Genomic DNA, 17,480 nt, shown 5'->3' with positions numbered 1-17,480 from the left:
GACCTGACTAGTGACCCCACTGCCCATCAGTAAACTGATTATTTCGCGACGATGAGTGGTTTTCGGATTCGCACGAGAGATACTATTTTCCGGATGCTCATAATCGAAAGGAACGCGGGCATTTTTCTCAAGGAATCTTCTCTGCAGTGTACATATGCGTTGAGCCGAAAGGAATTATTTTATGGAAAAAAAATTGATTTTAATCATTAACTGCAAGGGGCTCTCCTTTTTGTGACGGCTGATCTTGAACGTTTGTCCACAACGTTTGTGGGGTCATAACTTATACCCTTTAACCCTTCTCCAGCCTGCCCGAATATTTTCGGCATTCCAAATATCGTACATAACTTGTAAAATAACTGCGAACAGTAATAACTCCACAGTAAGCTGAATTTTTCGTTACTTAAAACTAAAATTGCAGTTTTCTCGGCGGTGCAAAATAACAGATGCTGCATGGTTGTACCTTATCTCTGGAATTAAACAGCCCAGTGATCCACACAATTTAATCAATGGTCAAAAGTGTCTGAACTAGTCTATTCAGACGGAGCCGATTCTCAGCACTGCCAGTACAAAGCTATACGGTGAGAATATCAATTTAGGTGTTTGCGAATAGTGGCATGCATTGAGGGACGAAGTGCCTCAATCTTTGCCTTAAGTTCAGTTAAAGTGTCAAAAGACTCTTTGCTTAACGGGTCAAAAATCCAAGGAGAGCATGCCCGAAGTACTGGAAGCGGCGATACGGGATCTTTCAGAGCATGATAATACATCCATTTGTCCGGCAGCATGTGGATAATGTACAGCTCTTCATGTCGACTCCGGTCGGACTCGAACACGGACAAAGCGTAAGCCGTCAGCTGGTCAACCACATTGCCAACGCTAAGTTTTAACTCCACTATTAGGACGTATTCGTTGTTCCATACTGGGCCGTAGACAGAATATTTACATGATTTGAACGCCATCATATAGTCGGGTATAACAAACAAGGTTTCATCGTAATAGTGTCTCCTCTGGGGTTCAATGTGATATAGCTCCTTCAATGGAAACACTTCCGCCAGAAGGTTATGCACTGGGCCGTGCATATACGATTCGTATTTAAATCCCGCGTTGAGCGCAGCACGATATTCAAATTGGACATATCTGGAGAAACCGGAATCCGAAAACTTAAGGAACTTCTCTAAAACTTCTTCCGCAGCGTCCACAAGACCTGAAAATTAAAAACACCTTTATAGCAAGAAAATGCGGAAGCTGTAGAATCTGTTCTAGGTGCAGTTCAAAATATTATTAGTATCTAGGCCCGGAACAGACAAATGCACATCATCTGTACACCGGGTGGGTTGGTTTATATGCCTTTTATCTGGTTTGTCCAATATTATTAGGAAACTCTGATATGATGAAAACGGGCACAACATTCGACAGCGCAGAAAACAACGTACCAGTTTGTACAACATTGTGACAAGTTAGTGCAAATTTATTCAAGAAGTGAAAAAGTTATCATGCGCTCACCTGGTCTTTTTACTTGCGCACTTGCTGTTTTTAAGTGCGCATTCTGAAGAGAAGCTAGCAACTTTTGCAATACTGTCTGTTTTTTCGCAGCATTAAGGCTGGCGCCGGCGGAATGGAAACATCTCATTACACGAATGCATGGTGAGGAGATGTGGGGATTGGCCAAACGCAGCAAGTGCTGGGAGATCACACATGGAGACTATTAAATTAGACTATAAAAATATATTATCCACCGACAGTACTTATATTACTACGCTACAGTCAGTACTGTCAACAGACTCAACAGAGTGGAGTGCTCTCAAGTTCCAAGTCACGGTGCAAACGATTGCATTTTGTATACAATAACAACCACTGTAATTTGGCGAAAATGCAACGAGTGTTAAATCTTTAAAATATAGAAAAGTCTGGAAACTGATCTGGTTAAAAAAGTGTGAAAGTACAGAATCGAACCTTAAAAAAGGCGGTTACGGTAGCCGCTCCACATTTGTCACGGTGGATTCTAGCCGCGACACTGCCCGGTTTTACATCCACTCCATCAGTGTTCTGCCAAAAACAAAACAAAAAGGAATGACAAACGGGCAAACTAATCGTAGAAATAATTGTAAGAGAAAAACATATTATTTATCAATATTTTAGTACAGTAATAAAATTAGCATCGTAAAGTAGAAGTTAATACGCTACTCTATATTACAGCATATGACTAACTTTTCCGACTAAGAAAACATTTTCGGTAATTTCGCCTTCGTCGACATACTCCTCGATCGGTCTAAGGATGGAGAGATTCTGGAAAGAATACCGTACAAAAACCGAACTAAAGGCAAAATAAATTCGATGCAACATGGAACGCGCACATGAAAATTAATACGCACCTTGAAAAAGCCAGATGCAGCCGCCACTTCGCATTTGTCCTGGTGCATTCTAGCCATGACACCGTCCGCTTTCATATCGGCTCCACCACTGTCATAAGCAATACCCTGCAAAAAAAAACAAAATAAAAAGCGATTACGAACGACAGGATTAACCGCCAGGAAAATTATAGATTCAACAGCAATCACTGCAGGCTGGAAACCCCACACTGATCAAGACGGTAACAAAATTAGGCTCGCAAAACTAAAAGTTAGATACGTACCAACCTTTCCGACTAAGAATACTAACCTTTCCGACTAAGAAAACGTTCTCGGTAATTTCGCCTTCACCGACATATGCCAGGATCATGACTTTGATGTGATATCGGTCAATCACTGAAAAGCAGGTGTACATTGTCGTGACGGAAACCTTCTGCACACTGTCGGCACTTACCGGAAGCAGCGTGATTAACGGCGCCTAACAACGGGAACTCCTCCAGCTTCTTCTGATCGGTGATGTACTCGATCTTGATCTCTTTGACCCCGGAGAAGGTCTCTTTAACGTATTCCGCAACGCAAGGAGAGGCCATGCGCTCGGGATCGGAGCCACCGATGTCACGGGTGACGATGCTGTAAACGAACGAAAAAATAATAAACACAGATCAGAACGATTAAAACAAAACCACGGAAATACTCTAAAAATGACTGAACGCGAAAAACAAAAAAAATCAAGTGAGCTCACCGCCCAGCTTCCAGAGCATGGGCCAGCTTCTCGACGTTCGGTCCAGCCATGCGGTTGGTATTGCCCATATGGAAGGCGATGCGGTCGGCCTTGGTGGCCTTCTTGCCTTCCGTTTCGCAGATTTCCAAGGGCTGAAATGGAACAACACATTATCGGGACCCGATAGGAAAACGTCCCAAAAATACGCTTCAGTAACTTTCACTTACAACGTAGAGGGCTCGCATAGCACCCAGAACACTGACCAGCTCCGCCTGACCGTACACGGGGCAGCTGTTCAGCTTCTCGTCGACGTCGATGTACACGAAAGGGTTGCGTGCACCAGCAGCAATGGCTCTGTAAAAAATTGTATCATGCAACCCGTGTCAGGTGTTAAAATCAACGATGCTGTACCGCTTAACGCCTTCAAAAGCAGCTTCATAGGGGCGGGCGTCGTCGTAATCACGGCTAATAGGTCCGGTCGGAGCGTACACCTGCGTCAACGATTACATCGTTTTTTTAAGGATGCTTATTTATTCTTAATGAATTTAATGAAACTATTAAGCATATCAGCAGCAATGATCCTGCATCGTTCAAATGAAGTTGCGTATATCTAAGTATTCCAAATAAGCTACAAATGTATCCTTCAAATCCAGCAAACCCAAGTAAAATAAAGCTGCTGGCAAAAAACGTAAAATCCTTAGCTTAATCCCTACTACTGCTGCAAAATTAGCGATTTAATTCCTAAGCGTAGCATAGTCGACCACTCACCAGACGCTTCACACCCAAGTTATTTCCGTCCGGAGTCACTACCGGGCATTCGTGAGCAGCAGAGTCCACCTGATAATTCACAGATAACTGAAAAAACACTCATAACATTTCCTACATTGATCAGGAATTTTTTTAATTATCTGAAAACGATTCATCGGGTTAAAAATGATTATACAGTACCGCTTGTAAGGGCAATTATAAAATACAAAAACGTACCCCGATAATGAAATACTCAAACTGTAGCCTTTAGTTACTTATTACTTACAACGCCGAGGGCTCGCGCAACACCCAGAAGGGTGACCAACACAGCCTGACCGTACACGGGACAACTGTCCAGGTTCTCGTCGTCCTCGATATAGACGAACGCATTGCATTCACCAGGAGCAATGGCCCTGCCACAAAATTTAACATATATAAATTTATAACCCCTGTCATGTGTTAAAAGTACTTATCGATGTTTTTTCAATATTTTTATCGAAGTGTGGTACCGGTCAACGACTTCGAAAGCCGCTTCCTCACATCGGCGAGCGTCATCGTAATCACGGTTAAGAGGTCCGGTCGGATCATATACCTGTTAGAAAAACAAGCCCTGGTTTTCTTGTGCCATTTATTAAAAACATAAGATATATCAGCATCACTGATCCTACATTTTTACATGTATTACTTTTAGTTTAATAATTACTTGTAATTTTTACATGTGATTTAATAAACGCGCACATATTCCAGACCCAAAAGAACCCGATTCGAAGACAAATAAATCAATCCAAACGCCGAAATTGTAACCAGCAAGAAAATCAAAAGCAACACACCAAAGACATACGAAATATAACTACTAGAAAACGAAAAAACGTAAAATCAACAGTTTAATACGTACTTTTGGCGCAGACTTAGCGATTCGGGTTTAATATAACTAGTCGTCCTCACCAGACGCTTCCCACCCAAATCGTTTCCTTCCGGAAGGCGAATCACTGCTGAGCATTTGACAGCTGCAGAGTCCACCTAAAGATTCACAGATACCTAATTGATTTAGAATACTTCTATGCACACAAGCATTTCATACACTGTGTGGAAAATATTTTTATAATAAAATATCCCAATCACTTGGTTCTAACATCATACTACGGCACTATGAATTACTGATACATAAAAATGCGGAAATTAACAAAACCTTCTGTCAGTACCAGTACTTAAATAAAAACATCCGGTAGTGTGCGGTGTCACATCCACTCCCATCGTAAACACCAGCTGAGCAGAATCTTTTATTTTACAAAATAATACACAGAAGGCAACATTCTAATCAGATCAGATAACGGGGATCCACAATTTAAAAATGCACATTATGATGGATTAATCGGGGCAAGAAGCACACTAGTACACTAGTAGAGTAGCAATTTTTTATTACATTTTTTAACAAAAGCGACAAACCTCGGTGATATTCCTGATGACCGCGTTGACGGGCTCGAATCGCGGCAAGGCAGGCTGATCCCCGGTACCTTTCTTGCAGACCACGATGAAGGCGCCATACTGGCTTAGGTTGCGCCCGTCGGCAGTGAACTCGGTCTTGGTGCTCAGTATAAATCTACTGTTTCGAGAATGATATAAGAATTCCTTGTATTTGAATTTTGTACCCAGTATACCATATAAGGTATAATACAAGGTCAATGCTGCGTGGGCAGGAAACTACGAACGCTGGCTTCGTGAACAGAGTTCGGAAAGATGTTTCTGTTGCGTGTCCGGATTACTTCTTTCTTTAAAACCGCTTAAAATTTGAAAAAATGTTTTTGAAACCCAGTTTTGGAGTATTACGACGGAAACGGAGCCGCTGATGTGTTATCGAATGAAAGTTTACGAGTGACAAAAGAGAAGGATACTGGTCATGGAACGCTGCTAAAAACAGAGAAGCGTTAAATACGGATGCACTACGCTATCCCAAAGGCCGCTGCATTTGTTGCGGGCTTGACTAGAACCGGAAAGGATGCAAAGGTTATCGGAAGGTCGCATTCAAGGCCATATACTTGGACTCCTTTCCGGGATTAGGCATACCACAAAAAAATGTCTCATGAACGGCTTACAAAACTAATCGCAAAAAAAGTGAAAAACGATGTGAGTACGAAAAAGGCTACCAGGCTACGAGTACGAAATTATAGATAGAAAAAATATCTAATCGTAAATGTTTGACGACTTCCTATGCACGCAACCAGCACCCGTGCGGCCCCGAAAAGGTCACCTGAGTACGCAACCAACGGGCCCGTGTTACCCGTCCATGCAGCTATAATATTTTAATTATAAAAAGAGTTTCATTACATGCAGATGTTAAACAATAAAACCTAAACCTATGAGATCAGAAAAGGATAACGCAAGATCACGAAAACAATCCAAAAAAGATCAAAAGCACAATATCAGCAAAAACACATGGCTCACCGTCCAGTTTTCAGAGCATCTGCCAGCCGCTCGACATTCGGTCCGGGCGTGTAATTGGTGCTGGCCATACGGAAAACGGTGCGGTCAGCCTCGGTGGCCTTCTTGCCTTCCGCTTCGCAAATCTGCAAGGGCTAATCAGAAATAAATGTATGGTTAGAGGGAACAATTTTAGAATACCACAATTTAATATATTAGGTTAAAGTTCCAATACTTCCCACTTACAACTAGCACACATGGCACCCAAAACATGGCACCTAGAACACTGACCATCTCAGCCTGACCGTTCACGGGGCAGTTGTGCAGACTCCCATCGACGTCGATGTAGACCAGCAGGTTGCGTGCATCGGCATTAATGGCTCTAGAAAAGCAGTATCATTTAACAACCCTTGATAAATCTTATCCATATTCCCGTTTCATACCTGTTAAGGCTTTGTTCATATCGGCAGGAGGGAGTGTAATCACAGTTAAAACATCCGGCGAGGGCGTACACCTGCATCCACGATTGCATTATTAGAAAACGAAGCTTTGTTATTTCTAAGCCATCTAATAATACTACGATTACTATTATACGTCAATGCTTCTGGCCTTGCTGGTCTCTTTTCGAACCTCCAAGGGCTAAACAAAAGCATGACACAACGTTAATACTAACCAAAACTGTAAAAAAAACAGTATTAACAGGTCCAGCTACAAACAGCAGGTCAGTCGGTGCGTTAAACAGCCCGTGTCTACCAACCAATTCAATCACAACTACAAAGAGCGTCTGCTACCCTACTCCAGTAATTAATGGCCAGGACGTACAGGTGATTACAGGCACTCTCAAGATTTGTTCGATGCAGTTTCACAATAAAGGTGAGTAATTGCTCTACTCTTTAACTGCGGATCGAAATTTTTTATCAGGATTAACTTATGTAACACCAAATTGTTTTCGGAAGAGAGCCGGATAAAGAAACAAAAATACCCCGAAACCAAAAACGAGCGGAAAACATGCAGAATACATTTCTGACCTCGTTCGCACATAGCGCAGTCGATCGGCCACCCACCATGCTTAATGGTCCGCAAAGAATGTCCAAATCGGCGGATGTGATCCTGAACACAAAATAGAAGAAAAACAGGAAAATGCGGTCAAGCAATAATTATCTACGCTACCCCCATAATTCGCATGTCACAGCACAAAATAATCGACACGAACCTGGCTCGCCCGTCGTTCTTGCTACCTGTCAGACAGTTGTGGGATTGCAAGCGACGGGCTTCCCGCAGATGCCTGGTGCGGGCACTGACAGCTGCCCGCACAGACGATGTCCTATGAATCATCGTTAGAATCATCATTGAGTACTTCAAGTAAGCAGAGAAACAATTCCTCAAAATCGTTCATGAAGTGCGGGTGTACACATTATTAACTGAACCGCCGGAGCGACGCAACAGGTATCGTACCTTAGGACATTCTTAAACATGTTTTGGTACTGATCGTATTGTTCTTATTAGTGCTTTAAATTATTGTCACAAATGAAAAAACGATTTAAACAAAACAAACTTTCGCATCCCCGAAATGAATACTTGTAGCGAGCAGCAAAATAAAGGTTCTTGACGGAAATCGCGAACCCAAAGACTGGATTTCCAGAACATTAGTCAGCGTCCGCAGCGGAAGTATCAGCCTACGGTCGGTTCCGGCTGGACGGAGTACCAGCCGATCACACAGTGGTAGAATGATGGTGTGATAGATACCGTTTGCGTCGGTAGTCTCGGTACAGTTTTGGCCATACCGACCTTAACACCTACGCCAGACAATGAAAAGTATTATATTGTACTGTGTATTGCATTGTTTGGTATTGTATTGTATTGCATTGAATAGTGTATTATTTTTAGGATGAAACCGCGAAGTTTGAAAACGAAACAAATAACCACCCAATTTCCGATAGAAAAAAGGAAACGTTTTCAACTTGGGCTGTTCGTACGACTCACTATTAGTCTGGAGAATAGTATTAAAATTAATAGTATTATTACTGGGAGTCTTTTGTAATAGCAAGAACTTACTATAGGTAGAGGACTGGGAAGCGACTCTGCAACGGTCGACTACGTCATCACTGTCGCATACAGAATGCACTGGTGTGCTATTGCTTACCATAGGCCCACAGATTTTATTGTCCCTTTTTAAAGATATTCTCAGTTCCTTTCTCCTCTAAAGCTTTCTGATATTTTAACAGATCCTATTGAATTTAGAAACCCCAAGATGAGGGGCTAGAAATTGGAAGAGAAAAGAAATATGCTGAGAAAACTGACAAAACCGTAAAAAACGCGCATCTGTCACCATGGCAGCCGCCCTCCCGTGTATGCGAGAGTGATGACGTCAAACGGTAGGTTACCAGTCCTCCTCACACTATAGTAAGTACTTGGTAATAGTTATACCATACTCTGTATTAAAGCGCGCCTTCACTGATACTATGAGTCTATGACTGTTATTCACACCCAATGGAATTTATGCCCAATCGAATTTAGCCGTTTCCTGCATCAACTTCTGCAATTTTTAACTCTCAAGCTCTTGACTGTCAAATATTTGTTCGTTATATGTACTGTACTCGTATATTATAGCTTCAAGAAACACTTGCGGCTTCGCCTCCGCGTTTCTTGTGATCCACGGCCGCTATAAACAAATAATTCTCTCTATTGGTTAATAAATTCACTAACTGCCTTAGCAGTTAGCAGTTGTTGTAAAACTTCTCAGGCAGGGAGTCTAGCTTGGTCACCTAACGATTTCGTTTCTGGACAGTGGTGGCAGCTCGGTCACTCACTCGCCTAGCAATTTTGTTCACTGGATTGTGTTCCCTTCGAAACGTGGGCTAATTCAAACATGGTCGGAAATCAGACGTTTCTTTTTATACGTTTTGAACATTGTAATTTGATTTACAGCAATCTGGCTACTAAAATTCAGCATGCGTGCAAATAAAATAATTACAAATTTATTATAGTACATACTTAATATTTGAATAAACGAAATGGCTGAGCGCCCCGACAAACCGGGCGCACAGAATTTAGCTGTGCGCCCTGAGTGTTCGGGCGCACAGAATTTGGCTTTGCGCCCCGAACATCCGGGCGCAGAAATATCAAAAATTTTCATGTTTTTCCGGCAGTTAAATGTTTTTACTTAATTTGTTTTACTCGATTTATCCTTAAGGTTGCAGGGGAGCAGAAGCTAAGACAGAATTGAAGAATTTGAGAGCTGCCCCTAATAGCTAAATTTTTGTTTCGTTTATCCCCTTTTTATCGCCTGGTTTATTGGAAAGGTTGTTCAGAACATCACGGACGCAGTCTGAGAGATCCTGATTTTCAACTTTACAGCAAGCTAATAACGCTGGTTTATCAAGTTCTGTCAGAAACAGTTGTTATAGGTCATCTAGAGCGGCACGGAAGTTCACTCCATGCAGAAAACTGTAGCAAAATAGAATAAGCAAAGCTAATTCGGGTTAACCCAGTGGAGGAAGTTGCAAGGCTAGACGACTTGGTTGACCAGTGTCCAGCCGAGAGAAGGCATTAGGGTGTGTCGTTGGGATGTACATCCCGATACCGGACAAGTAATGCAACTCCGACTGACGATGGCGCATAGCGCATGCACAACTGTGTTTAGTACATTTTAGTTACTATTGTGTCGAAGTAGAGTTGAGTTACATGTATCAAGTCGCTCTTCCCTCCTGCCTACTTTCTTTTGCGAGGACACAAGGAGGGGGGGGGTATTTTAGCAAGGACGACGGTGACGGTTGCGCCGGTGACCCGTGTTTCGGTGCTAGTGTCTTCACCCAATTCTCAAGAACCGATAAAGCTTAATCACTACGCTTCGTCGCTGTTGCTGCCGTAGTCTGTGCCAACGCTAATAAAGTTCCAGGTTGAGGCATATGTAAGCTGTCCTGCTTTCATGCGCGTTACAACCTTTACGGATGTAAAGGTTGGAACTGAACTGCTACTTCAGGTCAGACACGATAAAGTTGGCAACTTTCCTATTGCTTCTTCAGATTTTTTACGGAAAGCGCATATTACTGTACCTAAAGTTTGGGTATGGGGGCGCATTTTGGTATCTTACCTCCTCAAGCAACCTAGCGTGTTCGACAATACAACAGGACAGATGATTGGTTAAATAAATAAAAGGAGCCAAATAAAATATAAAAAACTTTCGAAAAAACACAAATCGCCGAAATTTCTGCGCCTGGAAATTCGGGGCGCAAAGCCAGATTCTGTGCGCCCGGACATCGGGGCGCATAGCCAAATTCTATGCCCCCGGTTGCTCGGGGCGCATAGCAGTCACCTTTAATAAATGTTCTGAGCAACTTGCGCTGCTATTATTCTCAAAGGTCACCTTGAAAGCTTTACCGAAGCCAGTTTTGCCGGAACCGGCATCGGTGAGACGGGTTTAAATACTGTAATTCTTTTAAGAAATAAAACGCACTTGACACGATTTCTGAACATGCTGAATCTAATGGCGTTTACCGTTTTTGGATCAAGTTCTGGTTTTTCCGATCTCGATATCTCATCTTATTTGTAGTTACTGTATATTATAGTTCTTGTTCCTTAATCCTTGATAATAACAAATTGCATAGTGCAGTACTTGTTCAGATTTAAGAGCCTTCCGAAAATTTGTAGTGTTTGTCCCAAGTAATTTTTGTTTTGATGTCTCTGCTATGTTCATTTTTAGCTTTATTAATAAAATTGTAGATCTTATATATTTTGAGGTTTTCAAGAGAAATGACCGGACGTTGCCGAGCCGGAAAAAATCACGAGCGTGTGGACGGCGCAGCCTGGCATATTCATACAACATTTTTTCATCAGCTTGCATTTGACGATCCTTTAATATAACTGGTTATTCTAATTAACGAATTACAGTAATAAACTGGTACCATCGAACCTATCAAAGAACTACAAGCACAATTTTGTAAATTACCGTTTAATCGAGCGAACAGACTTTTTACGCCGTAATGCCCACTGACGGGACTATTACTGCCGGAATGCGGCAGCTTCAATTCTTGCGGCTTCATGAGGATATACCTTTCGGTCAGCTATACAGAATATATGGAGAAAAGAGTCATTCACCTAAAGTAAGCAAGACTATCTGGGCTGTAGACCAGCAACAGATGCCATTTCACCCACCCTTTTCATTAAGTCAGTGACTCAGTGTTGATATCACTTTTTCTTCCCGGCATACTTGTGAATAGATTTTCTGTCGGACACCATGAGTCAGTGCTCCAGGTGGGATAATGAGACTGACACCAGTCTCTTCCGACACCAGCATACCTCCAGAAATACACATTAAATACATACAATACAATACAATACAAATCACCGGTATTCTATCGAAGTCAATTTCCCGAGATACCGTTGTGGTCAAAGAACACGCGAACTTCATCCATCACATCCGGAGCATGCAGTTTCTTGGGTGAGCTGAGGAAATCATCAGGTGGCGGTGGGAAGTTCATCTGACTGGAGGATATTCCGCGTTCATCGTCCACAAAGGGGAAATTCATGAGATCATGCTGACGGTGGCCGTCGGTTTTGGGATGCGTCAGGGTGTCCGTTCGATCTACATAAATCGGGTACGCTATGCATCCTATGTAAAAACTGAACCATTACACTTCGTTCACTGTTAACTTTATTGCAAGCTCTTGCTACTCTCTAAAACATTTTTGCGCACGTTGCGCAACAGGTCGCGCCACTGGCCGCATTGCTGCCATGACCGAATCCCGTTTCCCTTTAAAGCTCTCGGCGTGTCCATTCTGCGCCATCTTCAGCCGACCGTTCGTCAGATATTTGGGCTTAGGAGACGATGGCGACGCCTGCTCCTTTAACGGACGGATACCGGACGTAGATGTCCGACTCGTTGAGGTAGCCGTTGGTACAGGTGACGGAAGACTGTGGCACTGCTATTCTTACTCGGACTGGTGGAGACAGCCACTGTGAGATATCACTGGTTTGGGCGCAGCAAAGGAAGCCTGGTAATGAACAGCACGCGGGAAAGCCGGTCTTATGTCTTGGATGTGAAGGAGTGACCGCGCGTTGTCGGCCGACAAGTACGGTATGTATAGATCACCATGTTTTGGATCCTGATAAGTGCCGGAAGTGGACGGTGTGTCATCTGCAGACTGCAGTAGCTCACTAATTTTAGATCCAGTATAACAACTTATAAATTTACGGCTTTCAAATTAAAAATTCTTCATCTCTCGAAACCTAGATTTGATCGGAATGACGAGTCAATACAGTAATTAAATTGGCCGCTTACTGGTTGTACTCGTGCCACCAGCACGGTAATATGTGCGTGCACACTGCACATGGTGGTCGTCGCGACGTGAGAAACAGGATCCCGGTGCCAGCAGCGGTTTCGGAATGCGAAGCTTTGCAAAGGTATTGAGTCTATTGACATTGCTATTAGGATCGCTGGTATCCTGCAGTAAGATACATATACTGCATATATACGGTAGAAAAATACACAGCGAATATTTGCTTAAGCAATCGACCTCTTCGTTTCGTTCCGGAAGAGTCAGCAAATAAGCTGAACGCCGTGATTGCCACTCGCGAAGCGGAAGAGGGAAATGACCAAAGCTTAAATCCCGATATTCCAAATGTTCCGCCCATCGTTGCGCAGCTGTTGGCCATCCCGAAAACTCCCTCCGGGCGACCGAAACTGCCGCATGTACCACCGGAAGCGGACGATTCCGAGGACATTCTAAATGAGTACTCCAAACGGGTGGTGGAAACCGCGACACCTCCGTCCAACAACAGCGTCTTTACCAGTTCGTATCGTGGCTCCGAATGGGATGACACTGGTTCATCCCAAGCGATCAAACACAACAACAGAAAGTCACGGCATTTTTAACCACAAGAGCAGTTCAAGAAAAGGAGCAAGGCTAAACCCATATTTGCAGCAGTATTATTTGCTCTTAATGGATTCAGTAAATAGGCTTTAATCGCTTTTTACATTGTTATGTACTGGAATATACGTTACAGATTTATAAAAGTAACAGCAACACTGGTGCGAACTAAGTAGTACGAAAAACAGTAAGAAAAGTTTACGATCGTCTGTTCACAAGATCAGTTCGTCAATACTTTTGACAAGTTTCAGGAGAACACCTTTAGACGACGCCTGAAAAACGTCATACCAATTCTTAGTCGTCTGCATAACATCACCAGTTTCATTTTTCACTCCAACAACAAACTGCCATCCAAACGCACCGATCCAGTGCACGCGATGACCCGTTCGTCCCGCTGCCGCCAAGAGTTCAACGCGCTCACCAATCGCACCACGCATGAAGGACATTTTGAAATCGGTGTAGGTTTTGAAATCTTCCTCACCATAATCTTCGATCAGTGCATGAGCGACGAGAACCAACACAACCCGCTGCTTCCCAATGCGGTCCTTTTTCGAAACGGTCAAGTGGTCGAAAAATAACCCCATCCCTTGACGTTTCAGGATTTCCCATTGCAAAGTGTAGCCACAGAACTGTGGAAGCAAATGGCGCAAAATTCCGCTCCATCCAACCAGGTAGTTAGCAGCGATCCACGTTCCTCCCATGTGACAATCGATCGATTCCCGAATGTCCGGGGTGACAATTCCACTCCATGGGGCTTTTTTCAGATACCTTAAAAAAGTGACACGAACATTAGACATTCAACGGAAATTTGTGCTATGTAGCCACTACTATTATACTGGTAGTTTGTAATAAATTAAACCTGCTGTCGCCGATATTCTTTGTACTGAGCGGATGTGAATCAGACTGGGTGATCACAACATCGAAATTAACCTTACACGATTTCGTAAGACGAATGTCCGTCACATTAAAGCACTCAATTTAGAAAGCCGGTAACAAGCATTTCGCTCCGCTCGCTGTATTTTGTAATAGTAGAGTACCACATTTACATACTGTTCAAATAATAAACCTAATATTTTCACGTATGTACTGACACTTAACTGCAAGTGGGCATTAGACAAAATAAAAAACCCCAAAACGGTCAAAAGGCATGGAAGCCTGACCATACTCACGTAATCAGATCAGTTTTTCCCAGAGAAACATCCGCCTAAAAATTAAAGCTCAAACTAGTATGAGAACTTTCGACCGGATAGATCATTCACTGGTATTCACAGGGAAATATATATAACATCCTAATAAAACTCTTGCAACGATGTGGAATAAACTCACAATCAATATACTGATGCTAACTGGAGGACAACACTTCCCTTCGTGAGTACCGAGCATTGCACTCATATGACTCAGTACCCATTTTAAACGGTCTAGTTGAAACCCTTACTTGACGTCGCCAGATAGCTTCATCTTCTTTCCGCTGAAATGGTGGACGCGAGGAGCTCGTTGGCGTGAATATCAACCGTCGATCGTTACCCAAACACTCCAAAGCCGTTTTTTCAGTTCCGCGCACATCCACAGCAGTGCAGAAAGCTGCCGCTGCTTTCACAACATGACATTTGCTGAAGCTGAAATCATACCAGTCAAAATAAGCTGTTCCGAACTATTCTGCAAAGCTTTCGCAAACCACCATCTCTCTGGAGTCTGGATTATCTATAAGGCGGGTAGATGCATAGTGGAAACCAGAGCGCTCCCCGACTAATCAATTGAATTCATCAGAGGCAAAACAGAAAATCGGTGACGCTTGCTTTATAGTTTATGGTACTGTAAACAACCGTAACTTTGTTTTCGTTCAGCCACTATGTACTTATCTACCCGCCTTGACCGCTGTATCTTTCCAAGTCATCAGATTATTTCACCTTCGAATTCCACGCATCATGTTTTCGTTTTGGGAGTCTAGATCTCCCAAGGAGTCCTCTAGGAACTATAACAATGCGTTGGTTGGGGTCCCTGGGGAAGTCAGTGGGAAAGCCCAAATCAGAGAAAAATTGGGCGAAAATTAAGTGTCAGCCACGGAACTGTACAGATCTGCTTTCAAAACAGTAAGTATGTTTTTGCAAGTCTATATTTCGCTAAAAGGAAAAATCAAAACATCTCTGAGCGGTCGAGAAAATATGTAGTCGAAAACAGAAAGATACAACTTACCAGTTTACAACTTAAATCAGAGTACAATGAAAACGAATTAAAATTCAGTCTCCACACCAGAACCATCTGTGCGCACAAGGTGACAAGCTGCAGGAAATGTGGCTCTTTTTTATCAGAGGCGCTTTCTTATGCTGTACGGTTGCACCGATAAAAACTAAGATTGTCTTAAGTCTGAATCTGTAATAAATCTGTAAGGTGCGGTGTTGTAGTTTTTTTATCATTTCATTACGTGACAGTAAGAAATGTATTTGCAAGTACACGAAAGCAAATATACGACGAATATAAAGTGCCCAGATAACAGGATAAAGCGATTTTCTGCTGGCCATTCGATCCTTTCAAAAGGGCAATACACGTTTCGATCACCACGACGGGACGGGCAGTCGAAGTGACAGTGTCGTCGGACCTCTGCGACCTCGGAAGCTTGTCAACACCGTCTCCTCGCGAAACTTTTTCTCCATCTCAGAAAACGGTCAGAAAACGGAAGGCCTTTAGTCCATGCGCCTCGGCACTCTACATGAGACACGACTACGCCTTACTGAGTTACTTGCACTTGGAGAGGACGGTTGCGATCCGGAACCCGTACGCTTTCCCTACGACGCTACGAGCTATTTATAGTCGGAACTCAAGAGAATAATTCTTTGCAAATCGCAATGTTTTTTAGTTCGTTTTTCCTACTACCGCCAGCGCAGTCTCATGAAAATTTAAACAACAATGGTAGAAAGGTCATGCACCATCACCACTGTTGGTAAATACTTTGAGGTCATCTGCGCTGGTACTGCTCGATCCAGGAAGCCGGCCGGGTGAGTACTCGAGATGTTTGAAAAGAAATGCAAATGAGAAGTTTCAGCGATGTTTTGGCTATGTTTGAAAAAAAATCACCGCCACAGTGGAACTCTAAAATTATTAATTTGTGACCACACCAGAATTTCAACAATTTATACTCACGTTGTTACTTTGTTCACAGTCTTCACAAGTCTTCCGAAAACGTGCAATATCTGTCCTGGTACATTTTGTACGAGACTGTTATTCCTTGTATAATTTGTTGTGGATTCTAATCGTTTTGTACACTACAAGCACAATCGCAAATTTAAGGAAATAAAACCAACATCTTGGTAGTACCTATTTTGCAATTCGCTTGTACAACTGTAGCATCTGTTTGTATGGGAATATGAAAGCTTACGTGGCTGTTTCCATTGTATTCCTCACTTTTTTCTGTAACGAATTTTATATAGTAATATCATGTCCTTGTGGAATTCTAAACAACAGTAGTCAGTCACAAACCATAACAATGCCATCCCAGAGCTAATGCGAAACAAGAGATTACGAATGACTGCATGTACAGATATATTGGCAACGTAATATAATTATTACGTGCATTTAAAAATTTAAATTTAAAACGAGCCACTAAAATCATAGGTACACCGATACGTACAGGTACAAGGAAGAGAAAGAAGATTTGAGTGAAGACAAAGTGACCTGCTCGCTTTCAAAAAATATGGATTCTACATCGCACTCACGTGATTAATCGTAAATCAGCTTTTCCAGGAGAAATATCCGCCTGAAATAAAACAGGTCAACACACAAGCCCTAAATAACATTTAGAAGCACCTGAACAGGCTGAACCTGTTTAGAATAGCTATGCTTGGACTGTTTGACTCAACTCCGTTACAATCGCTATCGCTAACTCGAGGACAAAGCAAGAGTTTGTTAGGCACTAACAGAAACCTTTATGTTAATTCTTATCAAACGCCACCAGATATCTTCATTTTCCTTCCGTCGAAACGGTGGCTTACAGAAGCCGGTTGGCTTAAATATCATGCGCTTATCCCTGCGAAGAAGTTCCACAGGGAGCTAGCTTCTGTTTTAGTTCCGCGAACACTCTCAGCACCACCGAGAGCTGGCACGACTTTTGTAACACGAAGTCTGCGAAAAGAAATGGATAAGTGAGTGAGCAAGTCTTCTAAACTGTGCTGCTTACTGACAGCCCACATATCACAGTGATGACACTATAAACCACACGAACCATCCCAGACAGAGAACGAGGGCCATGAGAAACTACTAGTATTTTATATTTTCTTTACGTTTTCTTGTACAGAGTATTTTACGGTTTTACCTTATAATTCCACGTATCATGCTTCGGCTGTATGAGAATTTCAGTACGCCTTAAAAATTCACTCTAGGATCTGA

General features: G+C 42.6%; 2 protein-coding genes across 9 annotated transcripts; both read right to left on the bottom strand.

Moving 5' to 3' along the window:
• Positions 1-546: 546 nt before the first annotated feature.
• On the bottom strand, positions 547-7,842 carry LOC129587795 (uncharacterized). 2 transcript variants are annotated; one of them, XM_055481712.1, is made up of 21 exons: positions 7,687-7,842; positions 7,445-7,555; positions 7,260-7,341; positions 6,675-6,745; positions 6,478-6,613; positions 6,256-6,386; positions 5,260-5,416; positions 4,759-4,833; positions 4,323-4,405; positions 4,100-4,226; positions 3,835-3,903; positions 3,478-3,557; positions 3,294-3,420; positions 3,088-3,218; positions 2,800-2,975; positions 2,656-2,741; positions 2,370-2,474; positions 2,206-2,283; positions 1,951-2,043; positions 1,501-1,699; positions 547-1,201 (listed from the first exon to the last, which is right to left on the bottom strand). In XM_055481712.1, the coding sequence occupies exons 1-21, from the start codon at positions 7,704-7,706 to the stop codon at positions 588-590; spliced, it is 2,751 nt and encodes a 916-aa protein (XP_055337687.1). In that variant the 5' UTR covers positions 7,707-7,842; the 3' UTR covers positions 547-587. The 2 variants fall into 2 exon arrangements, with proteins under 2 accessions (XP_055337687.1, XP_055337688.1); XM_055481713.1 differs by having other exon boundaries at positions 7,296-7,341.
• Positions 7,843-11,268: 3,426 nt separating this feature from the next.
• On the bottom strand, positions 11,269-17,288 carry LOC129587743 (uncharacterized). Of its 7 annotated transcripts, none has more exons than XM_055481631.1 (9): positions 16,811-16,902; positions 16,474-16,548; positions 15,294-16,360; positions 15,008-15,072; positions 14,536-14,716; positions 14,270-14,304; positions 12,747-13,868; positions 12,512-12,674; positions 11,269-12,367 (listed from the first exon to the last, which is right to left on the bottom strand). In XM_055481631.1, exons 3-7 carry the CDS (start codon positions 15,357-15,359, stop codon positions 13,313-13,315), a joined length of 903 nt encoding a protein of 300 aa, XP_055337606.1. In that variant the 5' UTR covers positions 15,360-16,360; positions 16,474-16,548; positions 16,811-16,902; the 3' UTR covers positions 11,269-12,367; positions 12,512-12,674; positions 12,747-13,312. The 7 variants fall into 7 exon arrangements, 6 of the variants coding, with proteins under 6 accessions (XP_055337606.1, XP_055337605.1, XP_055337604.1 ...); XM_055481630.1 differs by having other exon boundaries at positions 16,474-16,505; positions 16,811-16,871; XM_055481629.1 differs by adding an exon at positions 17,019-17,288 and having other exon boundaries at positions 15,294-16,851.
• Between the last annotated feature and the right edge of the window lie 192 nt (positions 17,289-17,480).

This window comes from Paramacrobiotus metropolitanus, unplaced genomic scaffold (assembly GCF_019649055.1).
Source record: "Paramacrobiotus metropolitanus isolate TYO unplaced genomic scaffold, Prichtersi_v1.0 Parri_scaffold0000026, whole genome shotgun sequence".
Taxonomy (NCBI): domain Eukaryota; kingdom Metazoa; phylum Tardigrada; class Eutardigrada; order Parachela; family Macrobiotidae; genus Paramacrobiotus; species Paramacrobiotus metropolitanus.
Note: the sequence above shows the minus strand (reverse complement) of the source record. Positions and strands in the feature narration are given on the sequence as shown.

What these genes read in the sequence shown, in the direction of transcription:
- LOC129587795 (XM_055481712.1), bottom strand. Translation starts at nt 7,706, where the DNA reads ATGTTTAAGAATGTCCTAAG. An exon ending in ATTTGGGTGGGAAGCGTCTG is followed by an intron (nt 4,406 to 4,758) that starts GTGAGGACGACT and finishes TTTTTCTAACAG; the next exon opens with GTATATGATCCGACCGGACC. An exon ending in CATGCTCTGGAAGCTGGGCG is followed by an intron (nt 2,976 to 3,087) that starts GTGAGCTCACTT and finishes GTTCGTTTACAG; the next exon opens with CATCGTCACCCGTGACATCG.
- LOC129587743 (XM_055481629.1), bottom strand. Translation starts at nt 15,359, where the DNA reads ATGGTTCTGGTGTGGAGACTGAATTTTAATTCGTTTTCATTGTACTCT. An exon ending in ATGATGCGTGGAATTCGAAG is followed by an intron (nt 14,717 to 15,007) that starts GTGAAATAATCT and finishes GTATGATTTCAG; the next exon opens with CTTCAGCAAATGTCATGTTG. An exon ending in GGAAAAACTGATCTGATTAC is followed by an intron (nt 13,869 to 14,269) that starts GTGAGTATGGTC and finishes CACTTTTTTAAG; the next exon opens with GTATCTGAAAAAAGCCCCAT.